Source organism: Nyctereutes procyonoides, unplaced genomic scaffold (genome assembly GCF_905146905.1).
Source record: "Nyctereutes procyonoides isolate TBG_1078 unplaced genomic scaffold, NYPRO_anot_genome, whole genome shotgun sequence".
In the NCBI taxonomy this organism is placed as follows: Eukaryota; Metazoa; Chordata; class Mammalia; order Carnivora; family Canidae; genus Nyctereutes; species Nyctereutes procyonoides.
The window spans coordinates 2,527,299-2,549,082 of record NW_026575043.1 but is presented as its reverse complement, the minus strand read 5'-3'; the positions used below and the strand labels follow the sequence as shown (position 1 = coordinate 2,549,082).

General features: G+C 38.5%; 1 protein-coding gene across 4 annotated transcripts in view; it reads right to left on the bottom strand.

Annotated features, from left to right (window-relative positions):
* SLC17A1 (solute carrier family 17 member 1) overlaps nucleotides 1–21,784 on the bottom strand; it is a 49,886-nt gene that overhangs the window by 15,568 nt on the left and 12,534 nt on the right. For 3 of the 4 annotated variants that reach the window (XR_008664057.1, XM_055322243.1, XM_055322242.1), the window contains exons 4-11: nucleotides 21,335–21,568; nucleotides 21,163–21,250; nucleotides 20,721–20,807; nucleotides 15,244–15,362; nucleotides 14,976–15,137; nucleotides 13,821–13,953; nucleotides 13,598–13,745; nucleotides 2,772–2,862 (exon numbers count right to left, since the gene is read on the bottom strand). Coding sequence is in view for 3 of the 4 variants with exons in the window: in XM_055322243.1 (XP_055178218.1) it covers nucleotides 2,772–2,862; nucleotides 13,598–13,745; nucleotides 13,821–13,953; nucleotides 14,976–15,137; nucleotides 15,244–15,362; nucleotides 20,721–20,807; nucleotides 21,163–21,250; nucleotides 21,335–21,568 (1,062 nt within the window). In the remaining variant the exon portion in view is untranslated. The remainder of the gene's footprint in view (nucleotides 1–2,771; nucleotides 2,863–13,597; nucleotides 13,746–13,820; nucleotides 13,954–14,975; nucleotides 15,138–15,243; nucleotides 15,363–20,720; nucleotides 20,808–21,162; nucleotides 21,251–21,334; nucleotides 21,569–21,784) is intronic. The other variant, XM_055322244.1, reaches the window with a different exon arrangement.

Genomic DNA, 21,784 nt, shown 5'->3' with positions numbered 1-21,784 from the left:
ATTTTTGGTCCTCCTTCCTGGTACACGATACAACTGTACTTCACAGCCCCCCTGAAGTCAAGGTTAGTCGGGTTTGATTTGGACAATGATGTAAAGCATGTGCTTGGTTATCCTTTGTTGTGTGCAGGAGATTGCACTTGAAGAAAACTATTTCTGATGATGGTTGGGTGGGTGAAGCCTCTCCCCCCAAGTGGTATTTTTGCTTCCAGATTCATCTGCGACTCTAGCAAATCATAACCCCCTTAAGTAAGGTTGGATATTTTCTGGTCTGCCCAGATGACTCAAAGCAGCCTGTAAGGACTGCTTTATTTCTGTTCACCTTTACTCCTTCCATGCAACACTTGGAAGGTCTCAGACTCAAATAAGAATTAGTTTATCAGGGTCCTCATCCTTGGTAGACCCTCAAAAGTAACCAAAAAATCTGTTTTCCTCATCCCAGTACAAAATATCCTGTAGTCCTTGGCATAATCCTTTCAGTTCCTGACTTCTTCCAGATGTTGCCTGTTAAAGTTTTCCATGTCCCGGGTTCTCTGAGGCTCTTCTCTGAAGACTCTTTATATTTTCCCAACCTTTTAAATTGCCAGGGGTGCCTCAGCAGTTTGGTGCCTGCCTTGGGCCCAGGGCATGATCCTGGAGTTCTGGGATCGGGTCCTGCATCGGGCTCCTTGCATGTAGCCTGCTTCTCTCTCTGCCTGTGTCTCTGCCTCTCATGAATAAATAAATAAAATTTTTAAAAAAAATAAAAATAAATTGCCTTTCCTAAGAGAATCAACCCAAATTACTTACTGTCATTAATGGAATCAGAAATCTCACTAATTAGCTATATTTCATCCGAAATTTTTTATTTCAGTTTTTATATTTTTAATTGCCAGGGGTTAGATTTAGTTCTTTGTCAAATCTTGTGCTTATTTATATTTTCAGTGCTCTCTTTTGCTTCTTTATACATATGCATTGATTTCCAGTGTCTCTGAGGGCCTGATTCCAAGGTTATTTTTTATTCTTCTTTCACAAGACACCTTATTTCTTTACATGTTTGGTGATTTTTGATTGATTATAAAATCATTTTCAATAAACCCTAACACATGAGAAAATCATGGAGTATGAATTTAGAGTGCATTTCTCCAAAAAAATTTTACTTGCTTCCACTAGGCATCTGGGGACTACTTGAAATTCAATGCTTGGCTTATGGCATTTGAAACAGAGTTTGAATTTGGGCCTCAAACCCTTGTGAAAATTGGTTTATTGTTCCAGATGTCCAGAGGAGTCTTTATTCAGTTTTTCCATTCCCGTTGAAGCTGAGCCTGAGAAACAAGTTTCCTTACTGGACAGAGACATCTGGGCAGACACAACTTTGAACTGTTATGAAGCCATTGTTTCCTCCCACCTTTTGGAAGTCAGCAGAGAAGTTAAGTTAGCTCACCTAACAACTTTTGGAGGTCTACTCAGCATATCCAAGTGAGTTAAATGGAAGAACAGGCTGAGTGGGCTCTATACTCGGGGAGAAAACAGCTTGGTTTCCTGGAATTCTGTTTTTCTATTGAGACCACTTTTCTGACCAAGGAGTTTCCATAGTGCTATTTCCTGCCTTTCTGATACCATAAGTACATAGATCATGATGGTGGAGAGTTCTTCTTTTTGGGAAATTTGACTATGGTGAATGCAAACCATCTCTCCTTGGTCCATGTCATGGGATAACATGACACCTTAGGATTCTACTACTTCTCACCTTAGGATTTTCCTCCAAATAAACGAAGCTTGTAAATAAGCTATATGGTACTAGTAATGTGAAGGTATAGTTCTTTGTGATTATAGATTTATGCCAGTGCTTCCAGTCTGACTTTTTTTTTTAAAGAATGGTTTTGGATAGTCTCTCTTATTCTTGGTTCGTTCATCATAGCTGAAGCTACAGATCAACTAGCAAGGGTTACTGAACCAAGGCAACCCAAAGCTTCAATGGGCATTGACCTCTCTGGGATCAAGTTCTTCCTTCATTTTCCTTTTTCTTTTTCTTTTTTTTTTTTAAGATTTTATTTATTTATTCATGAGAGACACACACACACACACAGAGAGAGAGAGAGAGAGAGGCGCAGAGACACAGGCAGAAGGAGAAGCAGGCTCCATGCAGGGAGCCTAATGTGGGACTCAATTCTGGGTCTCCAGGATCATGCCCTGGGCTGAAGGCAGCACTGAACTGCTGAGCCAACTGCGTGGCCCCCTTCATTTTTCATCTCTGAAATTTTTTCTCTTACATCTTTTTTCAAGATCAGGTACGCATTGAAAATGATTATTTAAATTTCATAGAGCATTTTAGCATTCTTAAGAAGATTTCAGGTAACCTTGTCCCCCACACTTATAGAAACACAAGTTGGCCTTTATGGAGGGAATTCTTTTGATCTCTAATTCTATTTGCTCCTGATTTTTCATTCCTTTTCTAACAAAACTGAATCTTGTTATTTATATTGCCATTCACTCAGCCAAATTCCTGTTTGGATCCAGGCACACATTCATTGTTAAAAATCACACAGGTCTATTTCTGTTCCCATGACCAATGACTAAAATGTTCCCAGCACAACTAATTGACATCCAATGAGAAAGAAATCATATTATATATAGATTCAGAGGGATGCCTGATCTGACCACGTTTAATGTGAGAGAAATGTCATTACTCACCTCCTACTGATGTCACTTCCACAATTGTTTGCGTATATATTACCTTCTTTCTCTGTATAAGATATGAGAAAAGTAACCACCCGTGTCTGGATGCTCCTTACCTGATTAAGGATCACTCCACACAGAGTAGAAGAAATTAGTCTTCCTATCATCCCAATTACAGCTGTAACTCCTTTAAGGAATCCGTAAAAACTATGTAAAAAAGACAGATGTAAAGTCATACAAATGCTACAGGAGAATTTAACCTAATGAAATGAGAAGTAAGAGAGATATATTTTGATTTCCTGAATTTTTCATTCCTGTTTTTCAAATTTCATTAAAATATCAAAAAACTATGTGGATATAAGTAACTTTCTGGTTGCAGTACAAAGTCAGGAAGGTTGGCTTTCACAGTAAAAACTATTAAGAGATTGAGAAAGTGAGCAAGATTAGAAAATCTCTGAATACAATTGAGAAATTCCGAAAGTGATGCTTATTGGTGATGGGAACTGATTTAAGGTTAACACAAAATCAAAGGACTCTGTTCACCTGGTCTATGCCCACGGTCCCAGAGCTACTGGCCCCAGCGATTGCTCCCAATGTTCAGATGAGGAAGCCAGAAGCTTAGTTTCCAAGCAACTGTGCTTGGCCAGTCCTGGGTACCCAAACCTAGTTAAGCAGAAAGTGAACTACAAAAGCAGGGAAGTCACAGAGAATGATTGATAGAGTAGGGGTCAAATCCATCAGTCATCGAGAACGAGGAAGTGCCTTTTGGAGAGCAGAATCAGTTGGTCTTACTAAGAAAGTAGTTCTCTCCAGGGTGGGGAGTATTTGTCTTTCTTGTTCAATAAATTTCACCATTAAAAGTTCTATGTTTTCTTTTCTTCTGTTTTGTGAGAGTGAGGGTTTTCTGGTTGTTTTGCTCTGTGCATTTTATTTCCTAGGTCTATTTTATTCCTATTCTGCTATTGAATATGGGAGGGAATATATAGTTTATCTATTAGTTTCTCTGTCCCTTAATCAGAGGGGCATCACACAGGGGCTGAGAGTCCTTGCATGTTGGGGTGTATGCAGTCACTGGATGGAAATTGGATTTGCTTTTTACGGGGAGCTGAAGAGTGTGTTCTAATGTATAAAGAAAAACATTTAAGGTTATGAGCAATCATAGGTGCAGATTGGGATCGAAAACACCAATTGTCCCCAGAATTTAGTTACCTGATTAATTTTATCAATAGGACCTCTAGGATTTTTGTGGGAATAGGGCCACTTATGCCTTTTCTAAGCCTTTGTCACATTTATCTTCATGACCCCCTCTCCCTATAAAAATATTAAAAATTATATTTTATAACTCTGTGTGTGTGTATGTGTGTGTTGAGGAACTTTTCAGTTTCTTTTTTTTTAAAATAAATTTATTTTTTATTGGTGTTCAATTTACCAACATACAGAATAACAGCCAGTGCTCATCCCATCAAGTGCCCCCCTCAGTGCCCGTCAGTTTCACCTAAATTGTCAGATTTACTGGCATGAAGTTGTTCATAATATTCTGTTATTTCTTTTTTATATGCTAAGACTTACCATAATGCATGCTTTGTCATTATGGGTATTGATAATTTTTCTCTATTTTTCTTAATCAGTCTTCATTATTTCATTAATTTCCAAAGACCCAACTTTTGACATTGTTGATTTTACTTGTCCTAATCTTCATAATTTGAGGGGTGGGGTTAATTTGCTGCTTTTTTTTCTGGCTACTTGAGATAAGAAACATAATTATTGACTTTAAGACTTAAATGTTTTTCAATATATATGTTCAAAGCTATATATTTCTCTCTAGGCATGATTTTAAAAGCATCCCACATGCTTTGAAATGTCCTATTTCATTATACTTTAAATTATTTTCTAATTCTAATTGTGATTTCTTCTTTAACTTAAACATTACTTTCAAAGCAATGGGGTTATGTATCTTCTGCTTTCAATGGCAACCTTAATTCACTGTGATCAAAGAATATATTCTGAATAATTTCAAGCATTTTAAATCAACTGCAGCTTGCTTTATGACCCAGCATATTATTAATTTCAGTAACTGTCCCATAAGCAACTGAAAATAACTTGAATCCTCTCCTTGTTGATTGTAGCATAGTGTTCCACAGATGTCAATTAAGTCAACTCTGTTAATTTTGTTCTTTATTCCATTATCCTTACTAGCTTTCTGTCTACCTCTATTTTTGCACAAGCCATTGAAAGAGCTTATGAAAGTTTCTTCCTTCATTGTACATTTGTCTAATTCTTTGAGTTCTCTCAATTCATAATGAATATAATTATATTCATTATGATCTATAATGCTCTTATATGATCTATAATCTATAGTATTGGGTTCAAACAGAGACATAATTCTGATATTATGAACTAACATTCTTTATTTCTAATAGTGTTCTATTTTTTTCTGATACTTCCATAGTTATTTCAGGTTTCTATCCTTTAATTGCATCCTTATTGTGTCCTCATGTTTAATGTGTCTCTTATTTGCAGCATAGAGCTGTATTTCCTTTATTATTGAGTTTAACAATCTTGATACTTACTTGAAGTATTTCATATATACTAACATAATTACTAATATACTTGTGATCATCCTTATCTGTTCACTATTTATTTTCTTTTTGACCTCCTCTTTTATATTCCACTTTTTCTTCTAGATTTATCCATTTCATTTTATTTTTCCTTCCATGATATTATTTCACCGTTCTTCTCAAGCATTGAAGATATTATGACAGGTACTCTTTACTTAAGTTTATTACAAATTACAGTTTTACTATTTTTTTGTATGCCAGAGCTTAGAACACATTTAAGATTTTAGTATTTTGACATTTCTGTTTTATCTCCCTGCTGCTCTTTGCATTATTTCATCCTGTATTTTAATTCCTTAATGTAATTTGTTTCAATACGCATTTCAACTCACAGGTTATTCTCTATTGGTTTTATGGATCAATAGCCTCTGATTACACACATATTTACCCTGCCTAATTGCTCTTCAGTCCTTCTAACATATTCAGATTTCAATAGAAATAATTTCTTTATAGTATATCTTTTAGTGAAGATCCACTGGTGACAATTTCTCTGTCTGAAAACATTTTTATTTTGCTTTGATTTTCGAAGAATATTTTCAGTAGGGATAAAATTTGAGATTGACATTTATTTATTTTTTAGCACTTTATAGAGCTCACATCATTATCTTCTGGTTTTCATGGTGTCTGTTGAAAAGTTAGATGTCAAGGTTATTACTACTACTTGAAAGTGGCATGCCTTCTTGCTCTAGTTCTTTTAAGATCTTTTTCTTAGTCTTTAGTTTTCAGCATTCTTACTATATATATAAATTACAATTCACATTTCATCATGGTTGAAATTCACAGAGCTGTACACATGTGTGATTTGCTGTCTTTCATTACTGGATTATTTGGGGCTGTTTTCTCTTAAAATATTGCTTATGTCATGTTTTATCTGTCCTTTCCTTCTGAGACTCAAGTACAGATTTGTTAGCCTTTGCATTTTGTTCCACATTTCCATTATGTTTCTTATGATATGTCTTCCTATTTATCAATCCTAATTTGTTGTCAAACCTGTCTATTAAGATCTTAATTTCAGAAATTTTATTTTTCAGTTCTAGAACTTTCATTTTTTTAAATAGATTCCAGTGCTGATCAAATTCTTTATCTTCTCTTCAGCTTTTCCCCTGGTTTCTTGGGTATATTAATCATAGATATTTCAAAGTTCTTCTTACCTGGTAATTTCAATACCTGTATTGATTGTAGGACAATTTCTAATCCATTTTATGGTTATTTATCACATGGCCCTATCCTTTGTTATGCCTAGTAATTTTTACTAAATTCTGGACATTGTGAGTAAGAACTGTAGGGACTCCAAGAATACGTTATACTTTGCAAGAAAAGATTCACCCTTTTCTCTAATAGATAGATTTGGAAGGGAGGGTGTGATCACTTTAATCTAATTATTGAATGAACTAAGATGAGGTTAGGTTGCAATTGTAATAAGACTCAGTTTACCTGTAGTATCCTCCAGTTCCTTAAGTAATACCCTCCATACTTTTAAATGGAGAGCTCAGTATATCCAGCCAGGTCCCTCCAGGCCTCATTAGATCTTGTCTCCTTAGTATAGACAGTATAGGAAATTCTGTCATGCTTCTTTTATGGTTTTGGTTTAGATTTTTGCCACTTGCTCCAATGAACTTCAGAATTCAACAAATATCTCAAGGAAAAGCTGACTTTATGTGTAAATTTCCTTAACTTTCAATATTGTCACTCCAGCCCTTTGCAACCCAAACACTGGACTAATTTCTCTATCCAGAGCAGCAGGCTTGTCCTAGGGCCAAATCTGGATTACCAGCCTTTTGCTAATTGGCAAATAACCCCAAGGAAAAAGTGATGGGAGTTGTCAGCTGACCTTGGAAGTGCTATCCTCTTGTATTTTTGGTCCTATTAGCCTCTGCTGCTGTCTGATGCCTTGGGTATTTTATTTTATTTTTAAAGATATTTTAAAAAATAGTCTCTATACCCAATGTGGGGCTCAAATGGTGATTTTGAACAACCCCGAGACCAAGAGTCACATGCTCCACCAACTGAGCTAGCCAGGTGCCCTTACTTTTGGTATTTAGCGTTTTCAAATTTCCCTCAGCTGGAATGTCAATCATCCACAGCTTGCCCAATCCTATGTTAAAGTTGAACAGTTTTCTCAAATTTTGCTTTACAGTTGTAAAATGTTAGGTGCACAGAAATTTAGTGTATTATATCTTCTAGTGAATTAAAGTAATTATTAAAAAATTCTTTATCTCTAGTAATGCATCTTGCCTTAAAGTCTACATTGGCTGATCTGTTTTCCTTTATTTTTCTTTTAATCTGTTACATTTTGTTACTACTTTTATTCCCATCCAGATTAACTCAAAATTTGGAAGATATAGTCCTTTTATATTTTATGTTTTTCTGCTGTATTTAATTTAATATGATCGTCATTCTGTTTTTTCCACCTATTTTATGTTCCTTTTTAAACTTCATTTCTTGGATCCTTTTTCATTGTGTTTTTAAAATATCATCTCCTTTACACTTTTACTATCCTTCAATAGTTACCCTAGAGATTAAAACATATATTTTTGACTGAGTTTGGTTTGATATAAATGAATATTTTTACAAATTCTCATTAATGAAAGCACCTTAGAACAATATTCATTTATACCCTCTCATCTTTAGTCTTTTTTATTGTCTTACATATTAGTCTACATATTTTTTTACCTTATATGGTATTGTTTTCTTTTGTAAATTCAGTAATTATTAGATTTACTCTACTTTTTTTCCCTCTCCCTCTTTATTTGTTCCTGTATTTCTATACTTCATCTGTGATTATTTTGCTTCTGCCCAAAGAATTCCCATTTAAAAAGTTTTCATTGGAGGTCTTTGCTGATGAACTCTCACAATTTGCCTGAAAATATTTTTATATTACCTTAATTCTTTGAAGGAACTTTTTGCTGGATATAGACCTCTAATTAATGATGATTTTCTTTTTTTCCATATTAAAGATTGGGTTCTAGCTTTCATTGTTTCTGTTGAGAAGGGAGCTCCCAGTCTTATTATTTCTTCTTTGAAAGCAATGTGCCTGGGCACCTGGATGGCTTAGTGGTTGAATGTCTGCCTTTGGCTTGTGTCATGATCCGGGGGTCCTGGGATTGAGTCCCGCATCAGGGTCTCTGCAGAGAGTCTGCCTATGTCTCTGCCTCTCTCTGTGTGACTCTCATGAATAAATAAATAAATAAATAAATAAATAAATAAATAAATAAATAAATAAATAAAATCTTTTTTAAAAATGAAAGTAATGTGCCTTTTGCTATGGCTGTGTTTAAGAGATTTCTTTTTCTCTCTCTCTGCCTTTCTAGTCTTAGCAATTTTACTACGACAAGTCTAGGAGTGGTTTTCTTTATATTTATCCTATTATATATTGGTAACTATGACATCTTTTTTTTTTAAAGACTTTATTTATTCATGAGAGACACACAGAGAGAGGCAGAGACATAGGCATAGAGAGAAGCAGGCTCCATGCAGGGAGCCCGATGTGGGACTTGATCCCGGATCTCCAGTATCACACCCCAGGCTGCAGGCGGCACTAAACCGCTGCACCACAGGAGCTGCCCCCAACTATGACATCTTTAATGACTGTATTCTCCTCCTAGATTCAGAAGTCTTTAGCATGCTATGGCTGTAGGAAAGGACTTGATCTATTTTTACTTAAAAGAGATGCTTTCATTCTGTAGTCAGAGAAACAAACAGAATCCTCAATGCAAGAATCCTGAGTATTTTGACAATTCCTCTGAAAACCATTACACATCCATAGGATGGAGTAGTTCTTTTGACCTTAGAGTAGGTGACAATGTTTTATGGTCTTATCCTCATGCCACTCAGTCCTCAAACAGTAAGTACATGATATGGGGGATGAAAACAAAGGTTGTTCTAATGCAGGGTAATTTTCTGGACAACAATCAGCTCTAAATTTGCTCATCCTTCAGCTGCAACAGCCCATGGTAAAGGGCATTTGGAAGTTTAAATAGTCATTAAAGTAGACTTTCAATTTTATTAATTTTATATTTTGGCATACTATGATTTAGTAGAGCCTGAATAGGATTCTGATGTCTGAACTATAGTTCAGACCCACATGGAGGGAAATTCAAGGGTGTACAATCCATCCAATCAGTCAAAAATAATTAAAAGCTATTGAAGTCTTTTTGGAGCCTCCATTTAAGAATGTCAAGGCAATGACAATTTCTTCTTAATGCATTACAGAACATCTCTAGAGTTCTCTGTGCTTTTCTATTCTTGCACCAAAGTGATGGAAACTATTACATTCTTAGGTCTTCCCTCTTTCAATCTTATTTCCCAAATGATATTCTCAACAAAATCACATTTGCTTGTTTCTTTTATCTTCCAGACCTTTTTTCCTGCACCTTTGTTTTGCTCCAAACTATATAATCCCTGACTTAGAACTCTTTAGTTCTAACAAAGACTAAATTTCCCTAAAAAGACAAATTAGAAATTTATTCTCTAAGGGAACTCTCTTTAATAGGTGAGGGAGGTATATGATTAGGAACATTCTTGCTTAAGTAAGTTTGGTCTTCATCTAATTAATGAAAGATAGTTTAAGCAATACAAATTGATATGGTTGAGCTGTAACACACATATGCCCCCAAAATTGAGGATGAACTAAGAATTTTTTCCACTTTGTAGATTAGTATATTTATTCTCTCTGGCCCTACAAAATTACCTGGCTTACATGGAATTTGGGTCCATTGGAATGATGCAACTTAGACCAAGTCCTATGTTACTCAAGCCATTGCTGGTTGAGTTTATTCCGCATCCTCCTGACCAGATGCTAGCAAATAGCCCTATTGAGGTAGTGACTACAGCTAGTCAGTTGGAAGCAGACATATGTAGGTATGAGCCCTCAGTGCTTATTGTGGTGTGACTTTACATAAATTCTTTTTACTGGTCTTTTCTTTCCTCAGCCATATTATAATAGACAGTTTCTCGTCCATGCTGGGTCATAACAGGCACATAAAAAATGCTCAATAAATCCTAGCTATTGGGGATCCCTGGGTGGCTCAGTGATTTAGCGCCTGCCTTCAGCCCAGGGCATGATCCTGGAGTCCTGGGATCGAGTCCCATGTCAGGTTCCCAGCATGGAGCCTGCTTCTCCCTCTGCCTGTGTCTCTGCCTCTCCCTCTCTCTCTCTGTCTCTCTCTCTCATGAGTAAATAAAAAAAAATCCTAGCTATTTATAATTTCTTCTATTTCTGTATATATTCTCTCTCTCTCTTTTTTAAAAAGATTTATCTATTTATTTAGAGAGAAAGAGAATGAGCAGGAGGGGCAGAAAGAGAGGGAAAGACAATTTCAAGTAGACTCTTCACTGATCATGGAGCTCCATGTGGGGCTCGATCCCAGTACCTTAAGATCATGACCTGAGCTAAAACCAAGAGTCAGATACTTAACCGACTGAACCACCCAGGTGCCCCTATTTCTATATACATTCTTTTTTTAAAGACACTTTCATTTAGTGTCATGATCAGACTCTTATATTTAGCAATCAACAGCATGGGTGGAAAAAAAATTTACACTAAAACCCTTTGTTGGAATGCTTTACATTTTCCACAGAACAGAAACTAAAATAACCTGTCATACAATTGGTCACAAATACAGTCCTCGAGTTTTCTGCCCATACACATGAGTATTGTCTAAAACATGTCTTCTTTGTAGCAGCTAAGCCCTGCCACCACTGTGCTTGGCTGAGTTCACAAATCTGTTGTAACCTGTAGCTTCCCTGTCACTTCTCTGGCTCTCTTCTCCTGCTAAGCTTTGTTTCCTGGAAGTAATTGAAACCTTCTGCCACTGGAACTAGCTGCTGCTGCTGGAGCTACCATAGTCACCTTAGTTTCATGGTTTGGCAAAGTATTGACCTCCATCACCATAGGGGCAGAGCTTCTGCCTCCAAATTTCCCTCCTTCTATGGGTCCAAAATTTGAGGACTGAGTGTTGTAACTGCCCAAATCATGACAGCTTCCGCTACCTCCAAAGTTGCTTCCATCATGACCAAATCCATTATAACCATCCCCACCACCACCCTATCCACTACCACATCGACTACTACCAAAACCACCTAACCCACTGAAGTTTCCTCCACAACCACAGTTGTCATTCCTACCAAAACCACCCTCCACAGCAACCACCAAAGTTTCCAGAACCACTTTGACCTCTTTGGCTGGATGCAGCACTACCCATCTCTTGCTTCAATAAGGCTTTACTTACTTCACAGTTGTGACTTCACAGTATGGGATTTTTGAATGACAATCTTGTCTACAGAGTCACGGTCATCAAATGTTACAAAAGCAAAAGCTTTCTTTCTGCCACTGCCTTGGTCAGTCATGATCTTAATCACTTCAACTTTCCCATATTGTTCAAAATATCTCTTAGTTGGTGTTCTTTAATGCCACCAACAAAAATCTTTCTCACAGTTAAGTGGGCACCAGGGCTTTGAGAATCTTCTCTTGATTCAACCCTCTTTGGTTACACAACTCTTCCATCCACCTTGTGTGTCCTTGCATTTGTGGAGGCATCCCCCTCCTCCACAGCGACATATGTGACAAACCCAAAGCCTCTGGAGCCCTTAGTATTTGGATCTCTCATCACCACACAGTCCATTAGCATTCTCTGTTGCTCAAAATGGCTCCTCAGACTTTCATTGGTCATTTCAAAGCTCAAACCTTCCATGAAGAGCTTCTGCAGCTGTTCAGGCTCTTTGGGAAACTCTGGCTTAGACATGACAGTGGTCGGTGGGGAGAGTTTAACAGTGCTTCCTCGGTGGCATCCATGGGCAGAAAGAACCATATATATTCTTGATTTCAACATGCCTGCGGCTCACTTGACATTGTGCTTTCTATATCAAATAATCCTTACATGTTTTATTTTTTTTTTTTTTTTTTTTATTAATTTATTTATTTATTTACGATAGTCATACAGAGAGAGAGAGAGAGAGAGGCAGAGACACAGGCAGAGGGAGAAGCAGGCTCCATGCACCGGGAGCCTGACGTGGGATTCGATCCTGGGTCTCCAGGATCGCGCCCTGGGCCAAAGGCAGGCGCCAAACCTCTGCGCCACCCAGGGATCCCGGCCTTACATGTTTTATATAATTCCAAGTAATCAGAACTCCTGCGAGCATTTTTAAGAAAGGCCTTGGAACTGAATAAAACAAATGGATACCTGTACTCATTACTCCGGCACTCACATTGTATGGATATCATGGGCAACATTCTTTATAAGAACTGAGACAGAATATGGATTATTCTTTTTCTTGATTTTGCCTCTCTACCCTACAGCCGCTATTTTGCTAAATTTCAGAGAATTCTGTTCCTGATGGATGCATGTTCCCCAGGGACTACTAGCCCTATAAAGTACAAAGTAAACAGTGCCCCCCCTGGAATTATGCAAATGGCAGGGCTGCTTCCATCAGTCATACTTATGTATCTTTTAAAAAAAGGTATAACAGTAAAAGCAAAAGATTTTATCAGACAGATCTAGATTAAAATCCTAGATAAGATCCCAAACCAGTGGTGAGATCTTAGGCCGACAAGTATCTGACCCTCAGTTTCCTTAGTTATAAAATAAGTATTACTATCTGTTGGGTTGTCATGAGGATTCAAAATATATAAACATGCATACAATAACAATAGCCATGAGGAACAGGTAACCTTTATACAGTGTTTGCTATGTGCCATGGACTATTCTATATACTTGACCTGAATTAACTTATTTAATCCTCTAATGACCCTCTGTGGTAAGTATTCCCTTATTACTCTTTTATTTTATTTTATTTTATTTTATTTTATTTATTTTATAGGTGTGAAACAGACACAGAGAAGGTAAATGATTTGCTTGAGGAGAGTGGTCATGCTGCTATTAAAACCTGACCTGGAGAATCCCTGAAGGGCTCAGTGGATTAGCGCCTGCCTTTGGCCCAGGGCGTGATCCTAGAGTCCCAGGATCGAGTCCCACATCAGACTCCCTGCATGGAGCCTGCTTCTCCCTCTTCCTGTGTCTCTGCCTCTCTCTCTCTCCTCTGTGTCTTTCATGAATAAATAAATGAAATCTTAAAAAATAAAAAAATAAAACCTAACCTGACTTGAGAATCTGTGTTCTGAATCACTAGGCTATACTTCATATGTATTTATGAGTTGCAAACATTAATATATCATTAAGCACATAATGATTACTTACATTATATATCTGAACTATATTGATGCTTCTTCAGGAAGCATTTTGGACTGTTGGCCATGAACTCCAAAATAGTTGAAATCTTAAAACACCCTGGAGAGTTTGAATACAAGAAAGAGATTTTTAAAACTCTACCTGGGAGCGATATCCAAGCCATTTATAAGTACTCCACCCATACAAAAGCTTCCTGTTGAACTGGCAAGTATCAGAAAAATGGTCATGCTATAAATGCTGGAACTCAGGTAGAGCAGACACAAACTGAAGAAGGCAGGCAGGAGAAGTCCTGGGGAGAGATTCAGACATGCGGTTAGGTGAGGCGAAGGGCCTCAAGGTGCTTGAATGTCCTGGCTGTTCTTACCTAGAGTGTTGAAGAGTTTCCGGATGGTAATTAAGCGGAGAATATTCCTGGACAGGAAGAAGTCTGTCAGGTGACCTACTAGGATGCCAAAGCTCCAGGCAAACAAATAGGGGAGAGCTGACAGCAGCCCATTCTGGAAAATAAATGTTATTGTGAGGGTGAGTATGATAGAGTCATCCCTAAACTAAAATTCAGTATCTAAAATTTGTACCGCCATACAAGAAACCATCAACATGCAACTTCAGAATTCATACTTGGGGCCACACCACCCAAAAGAAAGAGGAAAATAGTTTGGGGGTCAGAAAGAGTTGTCAGAGCCTGTCTAGTTTTCTGTTCTTAGAGTCACAGGACCTGAAAGTCCTGGAGAATAGAAATTGGAAGACTACATTTGGGAATGGGGAATGCCTGCCCTGGGGGAAATGGCAGAACTAGCAATAGCAGCAATTACAGACATTCATACAGTCCTTATGCTGAACCGCTGCTGTTAATCCTTTCAACCTCTCTGTGGTCTCAAGAAGGATAACACTGAATCAGAGAGTGCTTAAGGGACCTCACTGTTTAGGTTGGCCCCCGGGGTGAGTTACTGGAGGTTGATCGATGAATGGCACTTTGGGCATTCTATTCCTATAGGAGTCTTTTCTAGCTATTATGGCATTGATTGTAAGGTTCAGGGAATATTGATTCTCCAGGTCAGACAAGCAATGAGAATGTCCATCCTTTCAAAGCAAGACCTGAGTCATGGGTTCTCCACCCAGGACTCATTACCTTATCCCAAGAGACAGGTTGGGAGTGAGCTGAGCAGGGTGACAGGGAAGGATCCTAGTCTCTGTAGGAAATGGTGGTGCTGAGCCGTAAGTACTACTATTTAGGGTGATTGTGCATTGAATGCACAATCAGCATTTATAGCATGACCATTGAATGGGAGGTAGGGAACCTGTGGGAACATGAGTGAGTGTGTTCTATTGTGGGAGTGTCAGAAACTGCTTACACCTTTTTTTCCTGGGAAATGTTACATAAGACTTAGAAACAGTGAATCTCCAGGTACAGAACATCAGCTAAACAGTGTAGGGGCAGTCAAGAGCTAGGATTAAAGTAATAAGAAACAAAGAAATGAGTAGAGTCCTTCATAAAGTTGGAGAACACAGGTAGACTTACCTCTTTTATGTTCACGTGAAGCTTGGCCTTGATAAACGTTGGAGTGTACAAAACCATAATGGTATTTGTCCAGTGAAAAGCAAAAGAACCGAAAGCAATGGCCCAGAATGGAAGAGACTTAATCATAGCTTTGATTGGCAGAGACTGTGTGCTTGAGCTGACCTGGAGAAAAAAAAAAATTAACTATTAGCACAGTAGGACAAGCTGGAATACACTTTCATTTGGCACAGAATCTGGGAGATACCACAGTGGAGCATCTGTGTTCTACCTGCTGGTTGAGGCAGGACAAGATGTATTCCTTCTCACTGATGCTTATACATGGGTGGTCCTTTGGGTCATCATAAAAGAGAATGAACCAGAGAAGACTTAGGGCACAGCCACAAGCACCTATCAAAGTAGGACAGGTTAAAATCGAAACGGTTTCTGTCTATAGTAAAGGCTCTTTCCCAAATTAGCATTTGTCATTATCGCTCACAGAACCTGGACCTCCTTGTTCTTTAGAACATTGCAACAAGGCTTACATTTTTGATGTCCTCTCTGTATCTGTAGCTACTTCTGCCTACAGAATGAATTTTGCAGGAAGGACGGTAAGCACTTTGGTCTCTCCTGATCCAAACTCTGTATCCCTCTGCTCATGATAGTGGGACTCCCTGTTCTCAGGCCCTTATCTCTACAAATTGCCAGAGTGTTCCACCGTGAGACTATAGCACAACTAAGCTTTTACAGGGCTTGGCAATCACCTAGCTTTGAGAACCAGGTCTTAGCTATGCTCCCAAGATATAGCCCAGGCCAGAGGGATTATACATGTCCTCTGTGAGGAATCTTCTGTTAAGACAGGGAGTATGTAGTATTCATCAGTCAGTCTTCCAGAATGCATTCATTCATTTGATAAATATTGATTATATGCCCATTATGTACCATTCACTATTCTAAGTACTGGGGATGTAGCAATGAATAAAATACAAAAATGTCTATCATCATAGAGTTTACTGTCTAGTGGATGAAAGAGATGAAGTAAAGTAAATAACTAAAAGGTATTAGATATCAGTGACAAGAGCTATGGAGAGTTGTTACAGGAGGAGGAAGTGAGGAGTGTCATGCTCAGTGAAGGCTGGGGCATTGACGTGAGGCAGAGGGAGCAGAGAGTGCCGAAGGCCGAGGTCATGAGGCCAGTGTGACTGGAGGGGAGGCAGGGGGGTGGGTGGGAAAAGATAAGGACAAGAGTTGATGGGATCAGACCATGTGGAAATTTGGAGCCACTGTAAGATCTGAGACTTTTACAACACTCTTTAAAAAGCATTAGAAGGGTATTTCTACAATATACCATTTCCATATCATTCTGTGACCTGAATGTGAAATGAATTCTGTGACCAATCCCAAGGTGAAATGTAAGTGGATAGAAGTGAATGCCTAATAAATACATGTGCAATGTGTACCTTCCTATGTATTATTTTTGTAAACTCAGAAACTCATGTGGTGCTATTAGCTCTTTTTCAAAATGAGAACACTAATGTTCAGAAGGGTCCACATCCTTTCCCAGGGACATATGGTTAATAAGTGGTAATTGATACTTAGCATGAATTATATTTTTAGGGTGGGGATACAGTCCTAGAGGAGTAGCCTGGGGCAGAATTTTGAAGACAAGAGTTAATAACAAATGGAGGAGGATAAGTCTGCAAAAGACTAAAACAGAATGACCAGAAGAACAAAATCCAATGCACAGAGTCAGGCAAAGGCACCATTGATGGTGGTGGATGTGATTAAGAGGTCAGGTCAAATGTGGACTGAAGAACTTCTGCTTGATTTATGGGCATGGAGGTTTGGGCAACTCTAACGTTTGTGAGGCCTGGAAACTCACATGAACATTTAAAAGTTATAAATCAAGTTATGGATTTGTTAAGAAACTTAAATAAAATATGTCTTCTCATACTATGTTGAGAAATGTAACTTCAAAATGACCTGGATAGAGACTTCTGGTTTCTGATTCAGCATGTAAGGAACTTGAAAGTCATTCCTCCCATCCTCGCGACAAGAAAATTGAATAAAGTAAAAATCGACAACTCCTATTTTATCCATCAGAAAATTGAGGACATAGGGCAAGCTATTTTCCCCCAAATTGGACAAACAGATGAGTGGATACAGAGAATTGCAACTTCCTGAAACAGATGCCCAGAAGCAGAAAACTGCATGGGAACCAGTACCAGGTTAGGAAAACCTGGCAATTGGTTAATTGCAGTAGGCTGTGTGGACAAGTTTGAGAGGTAAAAAATCTGGAGTTGGAGGGAGTCCTGGAAGGACCCTCATACTTTTGTGAGTTTTACTTCCTGGAGACCTAACCAGGTTCTCACAGTGAAGATCAGAGAGGGGAAAGGAAAAGTAGCTGTTTTGAATTATGTCCAGAGCATTCTGTTCTTAACAAAGCCTGCTGTCAAGGGAAACCTTTACCAGAGCCTAACCAGCTTAAGGGAAGGGAAATACCACCTGCATCCCCCGCTGGCCTTCCTATCTTACTTTAATGGGGGGAACACTGGGAAGGACTTTTGAAAGTGAAGCCCAGAGGCACAGGCTCCCAGGAAGACTAAGACTAATCATATAACTATAGAATACTATTTCCCCGCCAACACACACCTTACCACCACATCAGTAGGTTCCCTGTATATAAATAAGAATACAAATTTAAAAAAAGCCGCATGTGTCAAACTTTATTTAAGAAGTCCGTAAAAACACAAAAACAGAAACTGTAGTCTCTGAAACTATAGAGTTTATAGCAAATAGTAAGCAATGCCTAACCCCTAGCCAAGCCAGATAAACATAAAACCTCACATTGAAAGACTATTTCAGTTCCTATTACCTACTACATCTTGGTGAGCTTTCAACAACAACAAAATCATAAGGCATACTAAAAGACAAAATCATAAGGCATACTAAAAGACAAAAAATATAGTTTGAAGACAGCAAGCATTGGAACCAATTCAAAGATATTGGAATTATCAAATCAAGAATTTAAAACAACTGTGACTAATATTACTAAGAGCTCTTAATGGAAAAAAGTGGACAACATACAAAAATATATGATTCATGTAAGGAGACAGAAAACTCTAATATTAAAGAAAATCAAAAGGGAATGCCAGAAATCAAAAACACTAATCTAGAAGTGAAGAGTGCCTTTTATGGGCTAATCAATAGACTAGGCATGGCCAAGGAAGGATCATTGAGCCTGAAGAAATGTCTATAAAAATTTCCAAAACTGAATCGCCGATAGACATAAAGGATAAAAAAGACAGTATCCAAGAATTGTGGGACAATTACAAAAGGTGTAATATATACATTATGACACTATCAGAAAGAGAAGAATGAGAAAGGAACAGGAGCAGTATTTGAAGTAATAATGAGAGTCTTCCAAAATAAATGATAGATGCCAAACCAGATATAGGAAGCTCAAGAGAACACCAACAGGGTAAACAAAAAAATTTACACCAAGGCACATTATATTCAAACTACAGAAAATATAAGACAAAGAAAACTTTTGAAAGAAACCAGAGAAAGAATGAGATTTGAAGTTAGAATTCTTAGATTCCACTGGTCACAAATCCCTGGTCTCTGTGGTCAGAGGCTTAATCTCTTGTTCCTACCCAGATCCATTCCCATATCACTATGTTTTAATTGGATGTGTATAGAAATTAGTACCTTCCCTATCATGTTCCATTTGCATCTTCTGCAAGCAGTTTTGCCTGCCCCTCCTCAACCAAGTCTAAATTCAATAGATGTGCAGAAGAATCCTGCTAGATTTGAAAAGCCTTGTTTTGAGCAAATAATTCTGGGAGTGATGACTAGGAATATGACCATGGACTCTGATGAGCATATAATCTCAAACCCACAGACTCTGCTTCATGAAGAGGGTCTGGCTGGAGAGGCGCCAGAATGGGGTCAGTGCGGACTTAGGGCAACTCTGATGGAAGCTGTAAATGATCAAGAGTTGTCTCAATGGCAGAATGGGTCAGACACGAGTCAGATAGAAGTTGCATAGAAATCCAGGAGGTGGGGCTCCCTGGGTGGCGCAGCGGTTTGGCGCCTGCCTTTGGCCCAGGGTGCGATCCTGGAGACCCCGGGATCGAGTCCCACGTTGGGCTCCCGGTGCATGGAGCCTGCTTCTCCCTCTGCCTGTGTCTCTGCCTCTCTCTCTCTCTCTCTGTGTGACTATCATAAATAAATAAAAATTTTAAAAAAAGAGAAAGAAATCTGGGAGGTTGAAGCAGTGGGTACAGACAGATTGAGCAATAAATTCTCCAAAGGAGGTGTTCAAAGGGAGGTGACATGACAGAAGGCAGAGAAGAAAGGGAGCCATTTTAGAGATTTGAAGAGACATGAGAAGTTTTGAGTGAAAAGAAACATAGCAGGATGGATGGCTGTTTTAAGCACAAATGTGAGTTTGTAAGCCATTTGCTCTTTTGGGATATTTTCTCCAGCGATTAGAAGCTGCTCAAAGGCAGATGTTATTTTGTTCTTTAAAGCAGTGTGGATCCAGATTTATTTAACTATATCAAGAAAAATATTCAAATGGAACAAAACCTCTTGGTTTTAGTCTTGCCTCTGCCACCAGCAGGGGCAGGCCATCTAGCATCTGGTGGGCACTATGTGACGCCTCAAGGTAAAGATTTGTGGAGGCAGCCACCTGAATCCCTACCCTGCTACTCTCTAAGCCTTTCCCCCCATTCCAGGTGCCTCCATATGAGGCAATTCAGGGGAAAGCTGCTATCCTAGTACAATGCATAGTGCTTTTCTCTGAGGCTCCTGGAGCCACCTATGCTAATTGCAAATGACATATGTTCTGTACACATGCATATGACGTTGGAACAGGAATACAATGTGAATGTCAGAGGTCATCCAACCTTTGATCAGGACTGGTAGGCAGCATTAATTATTGAGCGTGTCATTCCTGGAGCACAAACCTCACCTCCCTGTAATTTCTGCTAATTAGTTTTCATTTTGTAATATAGAGCAGGGGTGCATTTCTCTTCTACACATGTTCTCTCAAGTTTTCTTTTTACCAGACTAGACGGTCCCAGTGTTATCAGCCCCTTTCCTGGTATAGGGTTTGGATATTGTCACTACTCATTACCTACTACTGATGACTAATTTAGTGATGAAGATCAGTGGCATTTGGAAGACAGAAGGCACGTTTTCACATTATGACTTTGCCATTTGCTCACAGTATGCATTAGTTGTCTTCTGTTTGTCCCTCTAGGCCCTTCATTCTTTACCCTTCTGTATCCTGCCTTGCTCACAGATAGCTGGGTTGAATGAACATCAACAGGTCTCTGTGTCATCTATTTTCTAGATAGATGAGGCAAGCAGCCTGAGAAGAAGGCAAGAAAGAGAAAGCTGAGTGGGATTGGGGTGTCTTCCCCTACGTATCTCCTTCCTAGCATTGCTTCAGTTAGTATACTCCTTTTTATGAACAATAATGGGTCATCTCTTTCCCCCAGGGTTTCATATAAGGGGTATGGATCTCCAGTACCTACATTATAGAATTGTGGAGGTTATATACAATGACATATGTATAGTTCTGCTTGTAATGTGGACTTAATGTTGACTTCTCCCTTTCCTTCAGTGAAATTCATGATTTTTGATGTCATTAGCTTTATATAAATTAAATTATTTATAAAACTGACATTATAGTCAGTTTTTATTTTTAATTTTTTTCAATTCTGAATAATGACTGGGATGTTATAGAAGGAGACTTACCAAAAATATAGAAGACCATGGGCCAGCCCAGGGACTGGCAGATGAATCCAGTCACAAGCAGAACAATGAAGGACCCCAGCAGATTTCCTAATCAGAAGACACAAAGAAAACCCCTAAAGAACACAGACACCTGAGAATAGAGATAATGTAGCCTCACAGTAGCAATCAACAATTTTCAGTGAAATACATTTGTAAAGCATAACACTGAGCAGAAGAAAATAATAAAATATTTGCTTTTCTCTCTTTTTTTTCCTTGCTGTTTGAGATGAAGAACCCTTTTCTTCATTCTAGACAGTTACTGCATCTTTAAAACAAAGATGCTGGAACAGTTGGTTTCCAAAGCCCTGGACACCTCAAAACACACATCTTTTATAGCTCCAGGAAGAACATGATACAATGAAATGACAATGGGATTCAAACATTCTAGGCCTTAAGTCATTACCTGATAGACTCAAGGTAGTAAGTCGGCCTCGTTCCAAGGGAGGAGCCCACTTGACCCATATCATGTGCTGAGATATTAATGCCGACCCCTGCAATTAGAAGGATTGGGACAGCTGATTTCTGATACTTCCTGTGAATTTAAACCCTATTCAGTTTTTGTGTTATCTTAATACCTGGGCTACTCCCTGGGCTACTCGGCATGCCAGGAGGAAAGCTGCACCACCTTCAGCTGCCATTGGCATTAACAGACTAAGTAGAGAGCTGAGGAATAATGAAAAGCCAATCATTTTCTTGATGGAGTATTTTTCAGACAAGTATCCAACAGGAATTTGGGTGATGAGTACACCATAGAAGATGGAACTGAAGATGATGCCTTGGATTTTAGGACTCCAGTTATACACAGGGTTCTGAAAGAAATAAGGAGACACATGGAGCCACTCTGCATCCTAGTGAGTTACTGTAATATTCAGGGATGCAAGGTAACTGGTTTGCCAGCCCACTAAGTTTAAAGGAGCTCCCCCTCTGCCCCTTTCTCTATCATGGGATCTTTACTGTCCTGTCATAAAAACTTTTCTTGTGTGTCCTGACATGTACTAGTGGTATCTTCAACTATAATGTAAAGT